The sequence below is a fragment of the Bufo bufo genome, chromosome 3, assembly GCF_905171765.1.
Source record: "Bufo bufo chromosome 3, aBufBuf1.1, whole genome shotgun sequence".
Lineage (NCBI taxonomy): Eukaryota > Metazoa > Chordata > Amphibia > Anura > Bufonidae > Bufo > Bufo bufo.
The window spans coordinates 388,945,691-388,963,515 of record NC_053391.1 but is presented as its reverse complement, the minus strand read 5'-3'; the positions used below and the strand labels follow the sequence as shown (position 1 = coordinate 388,963,515).

The window sequence follows — 17,825 nt, the reverse complement described above, 5'->3', positions numbered from 1 at the left end:
GAAAAAAATCTAACTTTTACATACATTACAATAAAAAGATGAACAAAGGCGTCCATAGCTTTTAAACTGCTAAAAACATGCTGACAGTTAGGTAGAATGACTGACTGTGTGAAATGACCATTTCATTTCTTGTAAAGGTCTTTGGTATGGAATGATCCTCTGTGGAGTGTTTCTGTCTTTGTTTTTCACCATCTACCTCTTCAGAATAAACTGGAAGGATATTGCATTTGAGGTAAGTGTCCACTGCAAAAAACAGCCTACAAGGTTTATAAAAAAAATAAAAAAATTAAAGGGGTATTCCCATCTTGCTATTTCATCGTCACCTGCAGCCAGCTATCCTGTTCACTTCCTGGTTTCCTTCTGCTAAGGCTGGGCGGGCTTAGGCCGTTTGAGTGAAAGCCGGCCACGCCTCCTTATGACATCACTCTGAGAACTCCGTGCTGGTTCATGTGGATTGTCATCAGCAGCCTGCAGACTGCTTTTCCATGTTTCCCTCAAATGTACAATGTCCTCCTATTCCCTAAATGTGGACCCTTTGTTCTATTCACTCCATATTTGTCTTCCTGTTGATTCTCTTTTATCATCATATATTGTTATAATGATATATCGTTGGTGGATTTGTGGGTGCATATAGTATTTTAATTAAAAATAATACTCACCTCTTTTAAACTTGCCTCCGATCCTTCTCCGGCACGTCCTCATGCTCCTCTGTAGTTTCGGCAGTCTTCGGGCGGCCGCGCATGCGCGGATGTGTGTTTCTTGGTGCCGCTGCTAAAGTTGAGCCGCGCACGCGCGCCTCTGTTTTGGCCGCGGCACTGGAGAATGGTCGTCTGCGCATGTGCCGCCGCCCTGAGCCGTGCTCATTCGCGATAACATGGAGAAGCCGGGCACTGGAGGTAGCTAGTTCTTCTGCGCAAGCGCGGCACATGGATGCGGCAGCCAAGAGGTGGCCGTATCCATCGGATACCAAACATATACAATGAAGTAGGAGGCAACAAATTTTAGGGGGAACGCTTGAAAATTTTTAATAGGATAGATTTGCAAAAATGCTCAATGGGACATATTTATTAACTTAAACTATGATCACTGAGATGGGAATACCCCTTTAAGGCTATTTTTTCTCCAAGGACAAAATTGATTTCCACTTATAACTTCAAAGGGGGGTTTATCATATTAAAGGGATTGTGCAGATGATAGTTTAAAAAAGGTTCGGAATGGTATAAAAACAATATAAAAAGTCATGCTCCCCTCCCCGATTCCCTGTCACTCCTATTCCAACACTTCCTCTTTCAGTATCAGTATTAAAGGGGTTGCCTCACCTCAGCAAGTGGCATTTATCATGTAGCTAGTGAATACAAGGCACTTACTAATGTATTATGATTGTCCGTATTGCTTCCTTTGCCAGCTAAACAAATTTTTCCATCACATTATACACTACTCATTTCCATGGTTATGGCGACCCTTCAATCCAGCATCGGTGGCCGTGCTTGCATAAGAAAACACTTTTTTCTATAGTGTGCAAGCATGGCCACCAATGCTGGATTGAGGGTGGTCGTAACTAGAGAGGAGCGAATCGAAGCTGACGAAGTGGAATTCGTTACGAGTGTCAGGAAAAATTCAATTTGCACCGAATGCGAATTTCCTTGCGCTTCCTGGTAACGAATCACATTTTTCCTAAAATGGCTGCTGCACGTGTGAGGACATGGAGAAAGGAACTCTGGTAACGCGGGATCACCCATAATGCCATGCATGCAGCCAATCAGCAGCCAGCCAGTCCTGTGATGTCACAGCCCTATAAATAGCTTCGGCCATGTTAGATTCTGCCATTTACCAGTGTACTTAGTGCAGGGAGAGACGTCTGCAGGCGCTAGGGACAGTGTTAGAAAAAACTATTTAATTGTTCAGAAAAAGCGATTTACCAGTGCAGGGAAAGATAATTCAAGGTGTAGGGAAAGGATAGGGAGGAATCATTCCACAGCATTTATGTTGAACAGGGTTCAGTAGGGGAGGTTACAGCCTGGGTAATAGGATCAATCCGATTACACCTTGCTGCACTGACTGGGGACCCAGATTGCCATTACACAGCTCTGTCATTCTAGCAAACCGTTCTTATTAGGTTACTTTCACACCTGCGTTCGGTGCGGATCCGTCTTGTATCTGCACAGACGGATCCGCACCGATAATGCAAATGCTTGTATCCGGTCAAAACTGATCCGTTCTGACTTACATTGAAAGTCAATGGGGGACGGGTTCGTTTTTAATTGCACCATATTGTGTCAGTGAAAACGGATCCGTCCCCATTGACTTTCCATTTGGCTCCGTATAGTCAGGCGGACATAAAAACGCTGCATGCAGCGTTTTGGTGTCCGCCTCCAGAGCAGAATACAGGCGCAACAGAGCCAAACTGATGCATTTTGAACAGATCCTTATCCATTCAGAATGCATTGGGGCTGAACTGATCCGTTTTGGGCCGCTTGTGAGAACCCTGAAACTGATCTCACAAGCGGACCCAGAAACGCCAGTGTGAAAGTTGCCTTAGGATACATGCACACGACAGTTGTTTTTCTCTGCGTCCGTTCCGTTTTTTTCGCTGATCGGATGGTTACCCATGCATTTCTATGGAGCCGTTAAAATTGCGGTGTAGTCAACTATTTCTTTTCCGCGTCCGATGTCCGTGTTTCCCGTCCGCAAAAAAAGTATTGCATGTCCTATTCTTGTCCGCAATAAATGTTTTGCGGACCCATTGAAGTCAATGGGTCCGCAAAAAAATGCGGATGACCAACGGGAGCCATCCTTATGTCATCCACATCCGTTTTTTGCGGATGGTTGCTGGCAATCCTGTATATATTAAATTTCAGGAATTACAGCCTTCAGGGTTTTTTTTTTTGCGGACTGCAAAAAAAATGAAGACACACGGAAACACAACCTACAAAATTTACAGACAAACGTAACGGATGTGGATGTAAAAAAACCAGAAACACGGATCCGCTATTTGCGGACCGCAAAAAACAACTGTCGTGTGCATGTAGCCTTAGGGTGCAGGTGCTGTTTAACAGGGTTTATTAATAGGAAATATTTCTACATCTCATTTGCCCTTGTGCGGTGCAGTTATATGTTCTAAAGCATTTCTTTGGCTTTTATTGGTGGGAAGAAAAGGGCTTATTAGTCGTTGTGTGATGAAGTGCTAAAATTACAGCCCTTTTTGTTATGTATTAGTGGCAAAAGTAAAATATATTTGCCAGTCAGCGTTGTGGTTATCTGTTTTAAAGCCATTTTTGGTGCGTATTACTGGCAAAACCAAAATATATTTGCTGTTTAGCGGTGCAGTTACCGTATATCTTTTAAAGCCTTTTGTGGCGTGTATTACCGTAAAAAGAAAAATATATTTTCTGCTCAGCAGTTTAGTTATCTGTGCTAAAGCCTTATGTGACGTGTATTATCGGAAAAAGAAAATTTATATTTGCCAATCAGCGGTCCACTTATCTGTGGTAAAGCCTTCTGTGATGTGGCGTGTATTAGTGTTAAAAAATAAAGGGCTTATTAGGCGTTGTGTGCTGCAGTGAGAAAATTACATAGTTTTGGGGTGTTTTAATATCCATTTATTTATTTGATCTAACAGTATGTCAGACAGAGAAGTGCCAAGCCCTGCAGAGGGGAGTGGCAGAGGCCTAAATGTTTCTGGCACAGGTCGCAGCAGAGTAAGGGGGCGTGGCAGCAGGGGTCGCAGCGAGAGGCCTGAGCTCCCGGTGTCATCTAGCGGTCGTGTATTGACCAGCAACCCAGCGGTTCTTAAATGGTTGACTCGGTCATCCACTTCCTTCCAAGTGACATCAGACACCCCCAGCCAAGAGTCGGTGGGTTCCTCTGACACGACGCTTAGTTGCCATGGCCCGGGAGCAGGCCCTGTGCCCTCACCTGTCCTCAACCTGCCTCTGTCCTTTTCTGTTCCCTCACCGCGAGAAGTATTATATGCTGTGGGCTCAGCTCCACTATACAGTAAAGACGATCTACTAGAGGACAGTCAGCAGCTACTGCCCAGCCAAGATCTGGAGGAGACATCTGCCGCTTCCTCCACTAGGCGGGCAAGTAGTGATGGGGAGAGTGGCATGAGAGCAGGTGTTGCGAGAAGTAGGGCTCCTGACCCAGAGACGTGCAGACAGTACTCAATGACGATGTAGCTGATCGCACTTAGGAGCCGGGTGACGAAGGGGCTTCATCATCATCAGGAGAAGAGGGTGGCAGCAGCATAGACAGCAAGTCACTAGCGTGGCCGGGAATCAGCGTGGTGGCAGCAGTGGGAGGTCAGGAGCAAAACGGGCCCGGGGTAGACCACCCACTTCGCTGGAGCCTACCTGCCCAGAAAGTAGCGGTGAAGGGGTTCACGGAGGCAGCGGCGGTAGCAGTCATTAAGTGCGTACTGTTGGGGGTAAAATCACCTACTCGGCGGTGTGTCAGTTTTTTTTAAGCCGCCAGAGGAGGTGAACGTGGCCATATGTAGAATCTGTGGGCAAAGGGTGAAGCGTGGCCAGGGTGCCAATGTTGGCACTATGGCCCTGCGTCAACATATGCAACATCGCCATACAGTGGCCTGGGAGAACCGCGGCTCTGATGTGGTGGTCCAGCTTGCTGCATAAACCGCTGCATCACCCAGTAGCACGCACCCGAAATCAGGCAGTCAAGGCTCCACCACCTCAGCCGAAGGGAGCTGTCTGTCCTTTCCATCATCTGCTGGTCCTGATGCTTCTGCGCCTCCTCCTCCTACTCCTCGGAGTCGTCAGTCATTCCATCAGCAATCGATCAGTGAAGCGATTGGCAAGAGACAACAGTATGCGTGCACTCATCCAACAGTGCAGAAGCTGAATGTACTCCTGGCCAAGTTGCTGGTGCTGCAGTCCCTCCCTTTCCAAGTGGTGGACTCTGCACCTTTCAGAGAACTGATGGCTTGTGCCGAGCCAAGGTGGAGAGTCCCAAGCCGTCATTTCTTTGCCAAAAAGGCAGTACCAGCCCTGCACACACATGTAGAACAGAAGGTGGGCCAGTCCTTGAGCCTGTCGGTGTGTGCCAAAGTGCACAGCAGCGCCGATGTGTGGAGCTGTAACTACTGTCAGGGACAATACATGTCCTTTGATGCCCACTGGGTGAATCTGGTTCCTGCACAACCACACCAACTTGGCCAGGTGACGCCGCTTCAGCCTCCACTTTCTCACGCTGTTGGTCCTGCGACAATGTCCGCCTCTGCCTCCTCATCATCCACCGTGTCCTCAGCCTCCACTGCAGGGACAATTCACAGTGCCCCTCCAGCATACCACATGTGCAGGGCACGGCGGTGCCACGCTGTTCTGCACCTCGCTTGCCTTGGTGAACCGAGTCACACAGGGGAGGAACTGCTCTGTGTTCTTCAGCAAGAAATCGAATCCTGGCTTTCTCCGCGAGAACTGAAAATCGGAAACATGGTGACCGACAACGGAAAGAACACTGTGTTGGCGCTGCGTCAAAGAGCGCTGAGCCATGTGCCCTGCATGGCACAAGTGTTCAATCTGGTTGTCTAGCGGTTCCTGAAGCCTTCCACTCATCTGCAAGACATCCTAAAAATGGCCAGGAAACTTTGCATGCTCTTCAGCCAATCGTACACCGCAAAGCACACCCTCCTTGAGCTGCAGCGGCAGAACGGCATCCCCCAACATAGGCTGATATGTGACGTTTCCACCCATTGGAATTCCACCCTCCATATGTTGGACCGACTGTACGAACAGAGAAAGGCCATAAACAATTTCCTGATGATCCAAGCCGACAGGAGTACTCCCCTGTGTAACTTCGATGTCAGCCAGTGGCAGCTCATGCATGACACCTGCCGTTTGCTCAGGCCATTTGAGGAAGTCATTTTTCAGTCGCCAGGACTATGGGATGAACAATGTCATTCCACTGCTTCATGTCCTGGAACAGATGCTGGTAAATCTGGCTAGTCAGGGGACTGGAGACATGGCGCCTAGATCTCACGGCCACATGAGCCTTGTGGGAGCTAAACTGGAGGAGGACATCAATGCACAAGCAATGTGTAGCGAAATGGGTGGTTTTTCTACACAAGGGACAGGAGAGGAGGAGCATGAGCAGCCAGAGGAGCTACAGGGGGATGAATAAGATGAGGCAGAGGACCCAGACACTCCATGGCAGTATGAAGGGAGTCCCTCAGAGTCACTTGCACAAATGGCCCGCTGCATACTCACTTGCTTGCGTAGTGACTCTCCACCTTGTTGGACCCTCGTTACCGGTCCAAAATGGGGGCCTTTTTTACACCCGCTAAGAGGGGGGACAAACAGAACTACTAAAGAGACATCCTATGTAGTCAGTTGGCGGGTGCCTATCTGCGCCATCGTCCATCCTCTCGCAGGGCTGAACAGAGGGGGCCCTCTGCGCTCACGTTCCACAGCCATGGCTGCTGGGGAGGGGTGGGGTGGCAGGAGCAGTACCAGCTCCATCAGAAGCAGCCTGAGTCTAGAGTCGCTGATGAGCAGCTTTCTTCAACCGCCTAGTGAAGAAACTACTCACCAGCAGTAGCATCTAGACCTGGAGCAGAACCTGAACCAGCAGGTGGTGGCATATTTGAAGTGCACCCTGCCAGCCATCATTGAAGTTCCGCTGGACTACTGGGCAGCCAAACTGGATTTGTGGCCACAACTGGCGGAGTTTGCCCTGGAAAAGCTGTCCTGCCCAGCCAGTAGTGTGGCATCAGAGCGGGTGTTTAGTGAAGTGGGGGCCATAGTAACCCCAAGAAGAACTCGCCTGTCCACCCAAAATATGGAGAGACTGACCTTTGTCAAGAGGAATCAGGCGTGGATCAGCCAGGATTTCCACCCACCAATTCATGATGCATCAGACTAGATCATCCATGGTGCCACACCAACACTTTGACAAAAGAGACCGGTTTCTTCTAGCTACATGACTCATCTACTATTCTGATGCCACACATCTGATGCCAAGTGCCCCTTATTTCATCCACCATCTTCAGAGGGTACTGGTATTGCCACCCACCTCCACACTATGTCACCTTGCCACTTTGTGGCCTCCTCATGCTGCTGCCACATCCAGACTCTGTCATTGTGCCACTCTGTAGCCTACTGAAGACTGCCACCTCAAGACTGTCATTGTGCCACTCTGTGGCCTCCTCATGCTGCTGCCACCTCCACATTACGTCACCTTGCCACTCAGTGACCGCCTGATGCTGCTGCCACCTCAAGACTATGTCATTGTGCCGCTCTGTGGTTTCCTCATGCTGCTGCCACCTCCAGACTATGTCATTGTGCCGCTCTGCGGCCTTCTGATGCTGCCGCCACCTCCAGACTGTTTCATTGTGCCATTCTGCGGCCTCCTAATGGTGCAGCCTCCTCCAGACTCTGTCATTGTGCCACTCTGTGGTGTCCTCATGCTGCTATAAAGTACAATCCAGTCAGCACTCGATCCTGTTGCACGGGAGGGAGCGAACTCCACATCAAGTGAAAGGAAAATCCCAGCAATCGTGTCTTGCTAATGGGTTTTAATTTATTTTCAAAATATAGTCATAGATTATACAACTTAAAGGGACTCTGTCACCACTTTCTAACCCCCCCTTTTCAAAGTATTGTTATCTGCATGGCGCCCCTGTGATTATAAATGTGTTGTTAGAAGTTAAATTCGCCGTCTCCTTTTGATAAAAAGAGCTTTTATCTAACCTGTCAATCTTCTTGATAAGGTGCCCAGGGCGTTTCTTTTCGTCTCAATCTGCCGCCCGCCGCCGCCACCGTTGGTGCCCAGCTCCTCCCCTCATGCTTTCAGCGCCGCCTGAATGTAATCAAATACGCCTCCGGCTCTCTCTGTGCCCCCTCCTCCTTTTCAAAGATCCCGCGCGTGCGCACAGGGCTGTGCCTGATGCGCCCGTGCGGACATTTTGCCTGCTGCAGTGCTCGTCTGATGAGGAGGTTGAGCGAAGTGCGCGCATGCGCACTTCGCTCAATGAGGCTGATTGTAAATGTCCGCACGGGCGCATCAGGCACAGCCCTGTGCGCACGCGCGGGATCTTTGAAAAGGAGGAGGGGGCACAGAGAGAGCCGGAGGCGTATTTGATTACATTCAGGCGGCGCTGAAAGCATGAGGGGAGGAGCTGGGCACCAACGGTGGCGGCGGCGGGCGGCAGATTGAGACGAAAAGAAACGCCCTGGGCACCTTATCAAGAAGATTGACAGGTTAGATAAAAGCTCTTTTTATCAAAAGGAGACGGCGAATTTAACTTCTAACAACACATTTATAATCACAGGGGCGCCATGCAGATAACAATACTTTGAAAAGGGGGGGTTAGAAAGTGGTGACAGAGTCCCTTTAACGTGTTTCGGCAAACAGCCTTTCTCAGTAGACATGTTGCCTTCACTAGAGTCACATATTTATAGATAAGTGAAGCAATTACACACAGGTGTCAATAACATTCAAAGTAGGTGGTAACAAATCAACTCATAAACAGTGATGGCCAGTTCGCAGTGTTCGCCAGCAAACACATGCAGGCTGCCATCTTTAGGAAGGTAGACTCACCCTTGGGGCGATGGACAGGTAAGCCTGTGCCTGTGCCGGGAGCCAGTCTGAAATCACTAAATTACTAAAGATGGCAGCCCGCATGTGTTCGCTGGTGAACACTGCGAACTGGCCATCACTGCTCATAAATACAAATGCAAAACACATTGGGTTCTATTAATGAATATAAGGGATACCGTTGACAAATAATCTGACCCAAGAGAGAGTCAAAGGAACCACCCCATAAATGCACATCCGACCATTAAAGGGTATAAAAATATATATAAAGTTTATTAGACACAACAACACACACGCATTAAAAAATTGTATACAATATAGAACAAAGTGCGGTATGCAATAAAATATATGTAACCGACACACACAGGTCCACTGAATTATCACATATGAATGTATGCGTTATCAACCAGCATATAAAGCAATACAATGAATCACATATAGCAAATGTAAGGAAAGGTAAGACCACTAGACTTGAAGATACAGACAGACCAACATGGGGTCAAAATATCAAGAGCCAAACCTACATAGCCAGCTGGTGCAGTGGACCTGGAAACATAGCAAGCGCCCAACGCGTGTCGCCGGAGCAATCCGGCTTCCTCAGGGGTAAAGGACTGTGTGTTGGGGCGTCAGTTAATATAGGGTGTTAAATAAGCTATAATTGCATTCACCTGTGCAGCAGGAACTGTGGTCAGTGCGTGAGCATATCAGACTCCAGTCAAAGCAGGAAACCGGAAGTGTGAGTCACATGATCGGCTGGTGGAACGCATGGTGGAACGCATATGCGCTCCACCAGCCAAAGCACAGCCACATAACAGGAAAGGACACTGAGGACACATATAATTAAACTGAACATTGTTAAATAAAGGCATTTAGAGCCACATAGGCAATGCCAGGCAAGCTGGTAAATGATCGGGACAATATTTGCAAACCGGATGTGAGTAATTGCATACCCGGAAGTGAGGTGCCGCTGTGGAACGCATGGTGGAACGCATAGTGCGCTCCACTGTGAATAGTGGAGCGCACGATGCGTCCAGCACACGCACAGAGGCACGGCAGCATGCTGGAAGGAATAGGGGAGGCAGACACAAGGAGGATGGGGGTAATGTAGTGATAATATGCAGGGCAGAACTCGATCAATATAACTGTCACTGCAATAGTACAGTGAGTGCATATACAGCCACTAATATATGCATGAATGATAATCATGATGAATAATAAAATAATAAAACACATACATGACAATGGGCACACTAATAGAAAATTGGACCTATATATACATACAAAGTATACAAAATTCAAGTATGCAATGTATGAAAAGGACATAGACATAGATTATATATAATATAATATAATTGGTACATATAAAGGTATATATATATATATATATATATATATATACACATATATCAGGCATATCTGACACAAACACCTGTATACATGGTGCTGTCAGAAATCCCAATACACATCCCTACAAAAACATGAGCATTAAAAAAAGTGAACAATAATATACATGTATACTGTACAGTGTACATGCATGATAATTAATGACCCTAATATAAAATCCAAGATCCAATAAGGACCTACAAAAGAAGGGCAAAAAAAAAAAGGTTGTGATAAAGTGAAACCAGCGTGAAAAGACCACAAATGTGGAAGTGAAAAGAATGGTGGAAACAGAGATGCCCGAACCGTGCGTGTGAGATAGTGGATGAAAGTGAGAACATGAGAAGAGCCTGTAAAGATGACATGAAAGGGTTAGCACAAATAAACAATTATTTAATACGGGACCAATAATAGTAACAAACACAAACCTTCTATGATCTATGTCCTAACTGTAGCCCCCCGAATTAAGCCCCCGTAGAGGCAATGGTTACTCAAACTATAAAGGATACCGTGTTGTTCATTTGGGTAATCGGTGAAGGGAAGAAGTCTAAAAAAAAATCAAAACAAAATGCTAATTATTCTCTACAGACATACAATCTCAGTCTCGATTTAACCCCTTGGGGTGTATCGTGTCCAATGTGTGGATCCAATACGCCTCTCTGTGGATTAAAAGTTTCTTGACATCCCCTCCCCTCCTTGGTCTAGTGATTTTCTCTAAAACCTGAAACCTCAATTGTGAAATTGAATGTTTATGTTTGTCAAAATGATTTGGGAGCGGTAATAAAAGGTTTTTGGTCCCTATTGTAGACTTATGCTCACATATTCTGTCTCTAATGGTTTGCATCGTCTCTCCTATATATACTAAACCACAAGGGCATTTAATTAGATCACATTCCTTGAATCGCATGTAAAAAAGCCTTGGATTTCAAAGGCTTTTCCTGTGTGGGGGTGATAGAATACAGTGCCCAGTGATATGAGCACATTGGAAACAATGGAGGCAAGGAAAGGTACCTCTTTTTTGTGTAGTTAAGGTGCTTTGTTTTAATGTCCCTTTCTTGCTACCTAAGTCAGCACGTACTAATTTTTCCCTCAAGTTGGGGTTCTTTTTATTGCATATCAGCAGGGGACTTTTGAACTCTTCACTTCAACCCCAGGATAAGATTTAGTTAGTATATGCCAGTGTTGTCGGATCAATTTGTCAAACATGAAATTGTGTGGATGGAATTTATGAATAAATGCTATCCTCCTTTGCTCCTTATTTCTGGGGGAATAAGCTTGTACAGTGAGTTCTGCTTGGGCCCTGTCCAGAATCTGTCTGGGATAACCCCTTTTAATAAACCTTTCTGTCATTTCAGCCAGTCTCGGGTTCCTTTTAACAGGTTCAGAGACAATACGTTGGATTCTCTGGAATTAAGATTTAGGAATTGCTCTTTTGAGGGAGGGGTGGGGGTGGGGGGCACTGGTATGGTGCAATATACTATTCCTGTCCGTAGCTTTCCTAAATAGGTCTGTGAAGAGACAACCATCGTCATCTTTTGGTATCAAGAAAATTCACCAACCATTTATCAGAGGACATCGTAAATTTTAAACCAGTACAAACAAAGTTTAAATGATCAAAGAAGGAGACTAGGGATTTGTGTGGCCCTGGCCATATGCAAAAAATGTCATCTATAAGCCTTTTCCACACCAGGATATGTTCCCGGTATACCTCAGTATTGTAAATGAATGTTTCCTCAAAGGACGACATAAAGGCATTAGCATAGGGCGGGGCCACATTCGAACCCATCGCGGTCCCCCGTCGCTGTAAATAGGTATCCTTAAACATAAAATAGTTCTCAAAGAGGACTAAACGCAACATTTGTCAAAATAATTCCTGTTGTAACTCTGAATAGTCACTGGTGCGTAATATGTCTGCTACAGCCTGTATTCCCTTCTCATGATCTATAGACTTACTACATCTATAGTCACTAACCAGCTTCCTAGTGGGACAGTGCTCAGGTCTGTAATCACCCTCAAAAAGTGAGATGTGTCTAACAGGAAGGATTTTGTACTTCTAACCAATGGTGTTAGCACTTTTTCTAACACAATTGATAGAGGGGATAGAATTGAATCTACTGAAGCCACAATAGGGTGACCAGGGGGATCTATCAGTGTTTTATGCACTTTCAGAAGTACATAGAACACAGGTGTGACCGGTGACTGGTTTATAAGAAAGCTGCACATCTGTTCATCAATGATACCCTGTGATAGTCCGTTATTTAGCTCCCCTTTCCAGAGGTGAAAAGGTAGTGGGATTAGTCAGATTATTTCGCACAAGGAGACCTCAGGAGACAGAAGTGCATTTCAACTGGCGTCCTGCCAGCTTTATTTCACAGGTTGCATTCAAACACAAAAACATAAACGGAACACCTAGCCTTGTCCAGGCTCTAACTAAACAATAGGTCCCTCTCTAGGACGTGGATGAGCTATCCACAGTCCACCCAAAATAAGCACGCTGTCTGAACCGCAACCTGTGATACTTGCAGTTTGCAGGCTCTGGACCTTCAGGGTCCCTCGGTGAGATGTGGCTTCTCTCACTCCCAGGAAGTTCTGAGCAAGTGTGTTGACAGCCCAGTTATCTAGCAACTCCCCAGGTGCAGCTCATCAGGACCCAGGCTTAGTTTGTTTTTTAACCCTTTCCTAAATAACTTTCTTCAGCATATGCTAAGAACCTGGGAGACACATATATACCCTCAATTACTTCACCCTGTGAGACACCACAACCCATATTATTGTAATGGTTCACCATTTTCAAAATTTTTTCTTTTATCACAAACACAGGGTCATATTGGAGACTGCTATAGGTCTCTATATCAGACACCTCGCGCATTATTTCTTGCGCATATCTGCTTTTGTCGATCACCACTATAGAACCCCCTTTGTCAGCAGGTTTCAACACTAAGGATTTGTCCTTCATCAATGTATGGAAGGCATTTTTTTCTTGTAAAGTTATATTTTGAGCCATTTGAAATTCTCCCCTTTTAATAGAGTACATCAATTTCTTGGCTTCCTTGGAGACTAGTTCCACATATGTCTCCACTGGGTGGTAAGTTTTTGGTGGCATAAATGTACTTTTCACACTAAGAGCCAAATTAGTCAGACATAATGTCCCTCGTTCCACCGTATTAGTTGTTACCGCTGATTGTGTCCCAGGTTCAGAAAAATGTGCCTTCAGTCTCACTTTGCGAAAAAAGCGCTGCAAGTCTATATCAAATTGGAAACTGTCAAAACTCGTTGTGGGGCTAAAGGTAAGGCCTTTTTGTAATGCCTTCATTTGATCTGGAGCAAGATTTTTAGATGTCAGATTAATAATCAACAATTCATTCTTACCTGGGAGCGGGTCTGTATCGCCTGGCTCGGTCCCATTGTAGATGCTTTGGCGGTGCCACCTCCAGACTCTGTCATTGATTGTGCCACTCTGTGGTCTCCTCATGCTGCTGCCACCTGAAGACTGTCATTGTGCCGCTTTGTGGCCTCCTGATGCTGGTGCCACATTCACACTCTGTCATTGTGCCGCTCTGTATTCTCCTCATGCTGCTGCCACCTTCTCACTGTCATTGTGTCACTCTGTGGGCTCCTCATGCTACTTCCACCTCACCACTATGTCATAGGGCCACTCTGTGGACTTCTTATGCTGTTCCCACCCTCCCCACTTCATGACTGGGCCACTATTTTGCCTTTTGGCTTGGCTGACATCATCATTTATGTGACCCTTCTTCTGATCTGTCAGAAGGAAGGAAAAATGAGAGGCACAACGGATCCTGTCTGTGTAGCAGCTGTAAGGCCTGTATGGTCCCATCATAATTGGCTTGTGATTTGGTAGCCAAAAGCAGGAGTGGGTACAAAACACAGAAGACATGCAAATATTCCATTCATGTATCATCTCTGTTTTGGATCCACCCCTGTTTTTTTTGGCATTAGCAATACTGATGGATTACTGACCGAGTAAAGGCAGATGCTCCACAGACAGGATCCGTTTTTTGGGGGGTTATTGTTCTGACGGATCAGAGGAAGGGCAAAATAATCAGTGACGTCAACACAAACTTACTGCTGACACCCTCTCCACTCTGTCAGGGGGGCTCTACTTGTATAAGTGTTTAATAGAACAGGGTCTGTAGACATCTATGTTGAATCCGCTGACCACGGTGTAAAAGTAGTGCGTTTCTTCTTGACGCTGACATTGACCTGTAAGGCTGAGTTCACACTTGAGTTATTTGGTCAGTTTTGGCCCTGTGACTGCCCAAATAAGTGAAGTGTACAGTGATTCTAAGAGCGATGCCTGTCATCTGCATGTCATACTGATTCACAGTATTGTTTCATTACCACAGCAGACTCCCTATGCGTGTTACTGCAAGGCACAGTGTTCTACACCACTATACAGGCTCTCTGCAGCCAGGAAATAGCTGTTTTTTAACGCGATTCGCCGCCAATATATTCGGACCGAACCGAATTTTTCTAAATAAATTCGGCGAACCGGCAAATCAATTTTTATTTTTATTTGCTCATCTCTAGTTGTAACCATGGAAAGAAGCAGTGTATAATGTGATGGAAAAATGAATCCAGCCAGCAAAGGAAACAATATGGATATAACAATACATTAGTAAGTGCCTTGTATTAACTTTCCCTACATGATAAATGCCACTTGCTGAAGTGACACAACCCCTTTTAGTCTTGGAAAACCCTTTTCAATTTTCTTGGAATAGATAATTGATAAATAAATCCGTCAAAAATTGTATTTCCCTTATACATGTAAATAAAAAAAACAAATTGGAAAACCATAATAATGACTATAAGTAATAAATGTCCATAGCTCAATATACTGATGAGAACTCATTACCAGAATTTACTGTGAGCGGTAAAATTATGATAATTACCACCAAAATAATCTAGTCAAGTACCACCCGCCTCAAAATAAATCACAGACACATCAATTTTTTTTCACGGACACAGGAAATAAGTCACCCATTTTGACGGACTGTCCAGAAAATTCTGGACGGTTGACAACCCTGCACCAGTAATGTCACATACATATTTATTAAGAATTCCTGTTTTTTTCAGGCTCAAGAACGAGCAGGGATGACTTGCAAAGAGACTCTTCCTTCAGGTACTTACCTAATGAATTATAATACTTTTCTTAGCATAAATTACAAATATCTGATTTTGTTCTAAAATCTACTATGGCCTCTTGCACACAACTGCATGCGATTCTCCAGTTCGCAAAACAGGACCATACTGTGGCCATATAGTTACATGCAGGGTGCTTTATATTGGACCAACCAGGCAAACACTTGTGTATACTGAAATGAAAAATACTATACAGTGGTATGCTTGCCCCATTAAAATAAACTATATGGCCAAAAGAATGTGGACACCTCTTCTAATTACCGAGCAGCGTTGATTCAGTCACACGCCTTGCTAACAAATGCATAGAAATCAAGCACACAACTGTTCAATCTCCCTATACACAATTATTGGTAGCAATTAGGGATGAGTGAACTTTGTGTTTCAAATTCGGCATACAAGGTTCGGGTTATCTAAGAATTCCATTATAGATTCTGTTACCAGTTCCACAGACCATATAAGTTATGGTCCGTGGTAGCGGAATCCATAACGGAATTCTTAGCTAACCCGAACCTTATACGCCGAACTTGAAAAACAAAGTTCGCTCAACATTAGTAGCAATATAAATCTTACACGTGAACTCATGGGGGGACATTTACTAATGGTCTTATGCAGTATAGTGTGTGACTTTTTAAGCTTCTCTGCACTTTTGTGAAGTGCTGAGGAAAGGGTTGGGGTTTAGTGGAGGTCCTGCTGGATTTACTATAACTTTCGACAGAAAGTGGAGTAAGATATAGCTGAAGTCTACGCCAGCCTGTAGCTATCGTAGACATAAGTATCCGGCGCACGACAGGACAAGGACGTGCCTAATTTATTAAGAGGCATCTGCCTCTTATTAAATTAGAAGAAAATTTATACTAGCACATCCAAAGTCAAGGTTCACATCAATAAACAAAATATGGCAACACACTGTTATACATGTAAACAGTAAAACTAGGGATTAGGGATTATTCTGGATTACAGAGGGACTATACCTACTATACATGAAAAATGGAAGATCTTTGCGCACATTTTTGATCAAATGTGTGTCGGGCCCATCTACCAACATCAAGGTGGCTTCTGCAGATGGGTACCTAACACTAACATAACTCCATCTCCTTGGCCTAACTTAAGCCTACAATGTTCAGGGAGGTGTAGGAGCCATATTTTGTTTGCAGTTTGAATGTTAGCTTTATGGATGTGCACCTGTGACTGGATGCGCTAGTCTAAATTTTCTTGAAGTGGATTTGGATGCTAGCTGCCTCCTTTTAGATTATGCACTCCCGGCCATCTGCCCAGGGCTTCTAAGCAGAGTATGACTATAGCTGGTTCCTACACCGCCCTGAGCAACAGACATGTCAGGAGAGGTTACAGATCCTTGTTAGAGCCCATGGTTTTGGAATGGGATGTCCAACAAGCTCATATAGGTGTGATGGTCTAATGTCCACATATTTTCCACTATGCAGTGTACATTAGCATCATTTTCAAGATATGTGTAAAACAAATCCTAAATAGGGGACATGAGGCTTAACTAAGATGTCTCTTTATTACTTTTCAAGTCTATTGTATATTATGTGCCTTCCCCGAATATTGTATTGTTTGTGTTATGATCCATTTTGTGCACTTACTGAAAGTAGTATTTGCGTTCACAGTGGCAAATAACCAGTCAGATATTACATTATCAGAGCTGCCCTTCCCGGAAGAACCAGGAGCCTCCAAGAAGCTTTTACCAATGAAGGAAGTGATTGTTCTACGTGGACTAACTCTGGCACTGTCCATTGCTGTCCTCTTAACAGGAGTTCTGGTAAAAGTGTGGACATCTTACTAGATGAAGATGGGCTTGTTAAAACCATTTAATTCTGTAGAAGAATTGTGGAGTATGATTTTATGAGACTGTACAAAGTAGCTTTGTATTAAAGTTGTTGGATAAATTCTCTATAAATATACTTCATTGTGCTAAATTTGTCCAAACTTCTTGACCGAAATCGGTGGGTTCGAAAATGTATGATGTTATTTTTTATTTTCTGTTGTCTATATTTAAAGGCAATCTGTCACCAGGAAGTTCTTAAACCAGGTACAATGCTAGGGCGAGCTTGGCTGAATGTAGTGATCCATTGCATTCATTATACAAAAAATATTGTTATATGTAAATGAGTGGTGAAGTGCACCAAGGGCAGGCCCAAGCCGCTATGTGCACCCTTGTTCTCCTGCTTCCTTTGCCAAGTTTCCCTCTCCTTCTTGATTGACCACCATTGACAATTGGTGATGGACACAGCTCACCTCCTCCCCCTCCCTGCACAATGATCTCTGCCCAGATCACAGGGCATGCCTAGAAAACTCTCTCATAGAAGTGAATTAACATCTCCTATCCATGGTACCTATGGTCTATGTGGATGCTGTAAAGTCTCTAAATGCTGGAAATTGTAGCTCAAGCAAGATGGCTGCCCCTATAATCATGTACAGAAATGATAATAAACACACCATCTACAATCAGAAAATAAAAACAGATGAGAAAAAGGGAATATATTTCACTAACTGGTTTTAATTAATACATTAAAATATAGGTGATAGATTCCCTTTAAGGAGCATCTGTCAGCACGATCAACCATATTAAACCAGGCATACAGCCTAGTAGGTCTGATCATACTGATAAAAACGACACCCTGATTATGACTGTCCGTTGCCCAGTTGCTGAGAAAAAGGCGTCTTTATTCATATGCAAATGACCTTCCTGGAGCACTAGGCCGACCAGA

At 44.8% G+C, this 17,825-nt stretch overlaps 1 protein-coding gene across 2 annotated transcripts in view; it reads left to right on the top strand.

The window, feature by feature from the left end:
• The window catches only part of LOC120995509 (multidrug and toxin extrusion protein 1-like), a 76,936-nt gene extending 59,918 nt beyond the window's left edge, over positions 1–17,018 (top strand). For both annotated transcript variants that reach the window (XM_040424771.1, XM_040424770.1), the window contains exons 15-17: positions 138–232; positions 15,031–15,076; positions 16,725–17,018. In XM_040424771.1, coding sequence (XP_040280705.1) covers positions 138–232; positions 15,031–15,076; positions 16,725–16,900 — 317 coding nt within the window. In that variant the 3' untranslated portion in view covers positions 16,901–17,018. The remainder of the gene's footprint in view (positions 1–137; positions 233–15,030; positions 15,077–16,724) is intronic.
• The last annotated feature ends 807 nt before the right edge of the window (positions 17,019–17,825 follow it).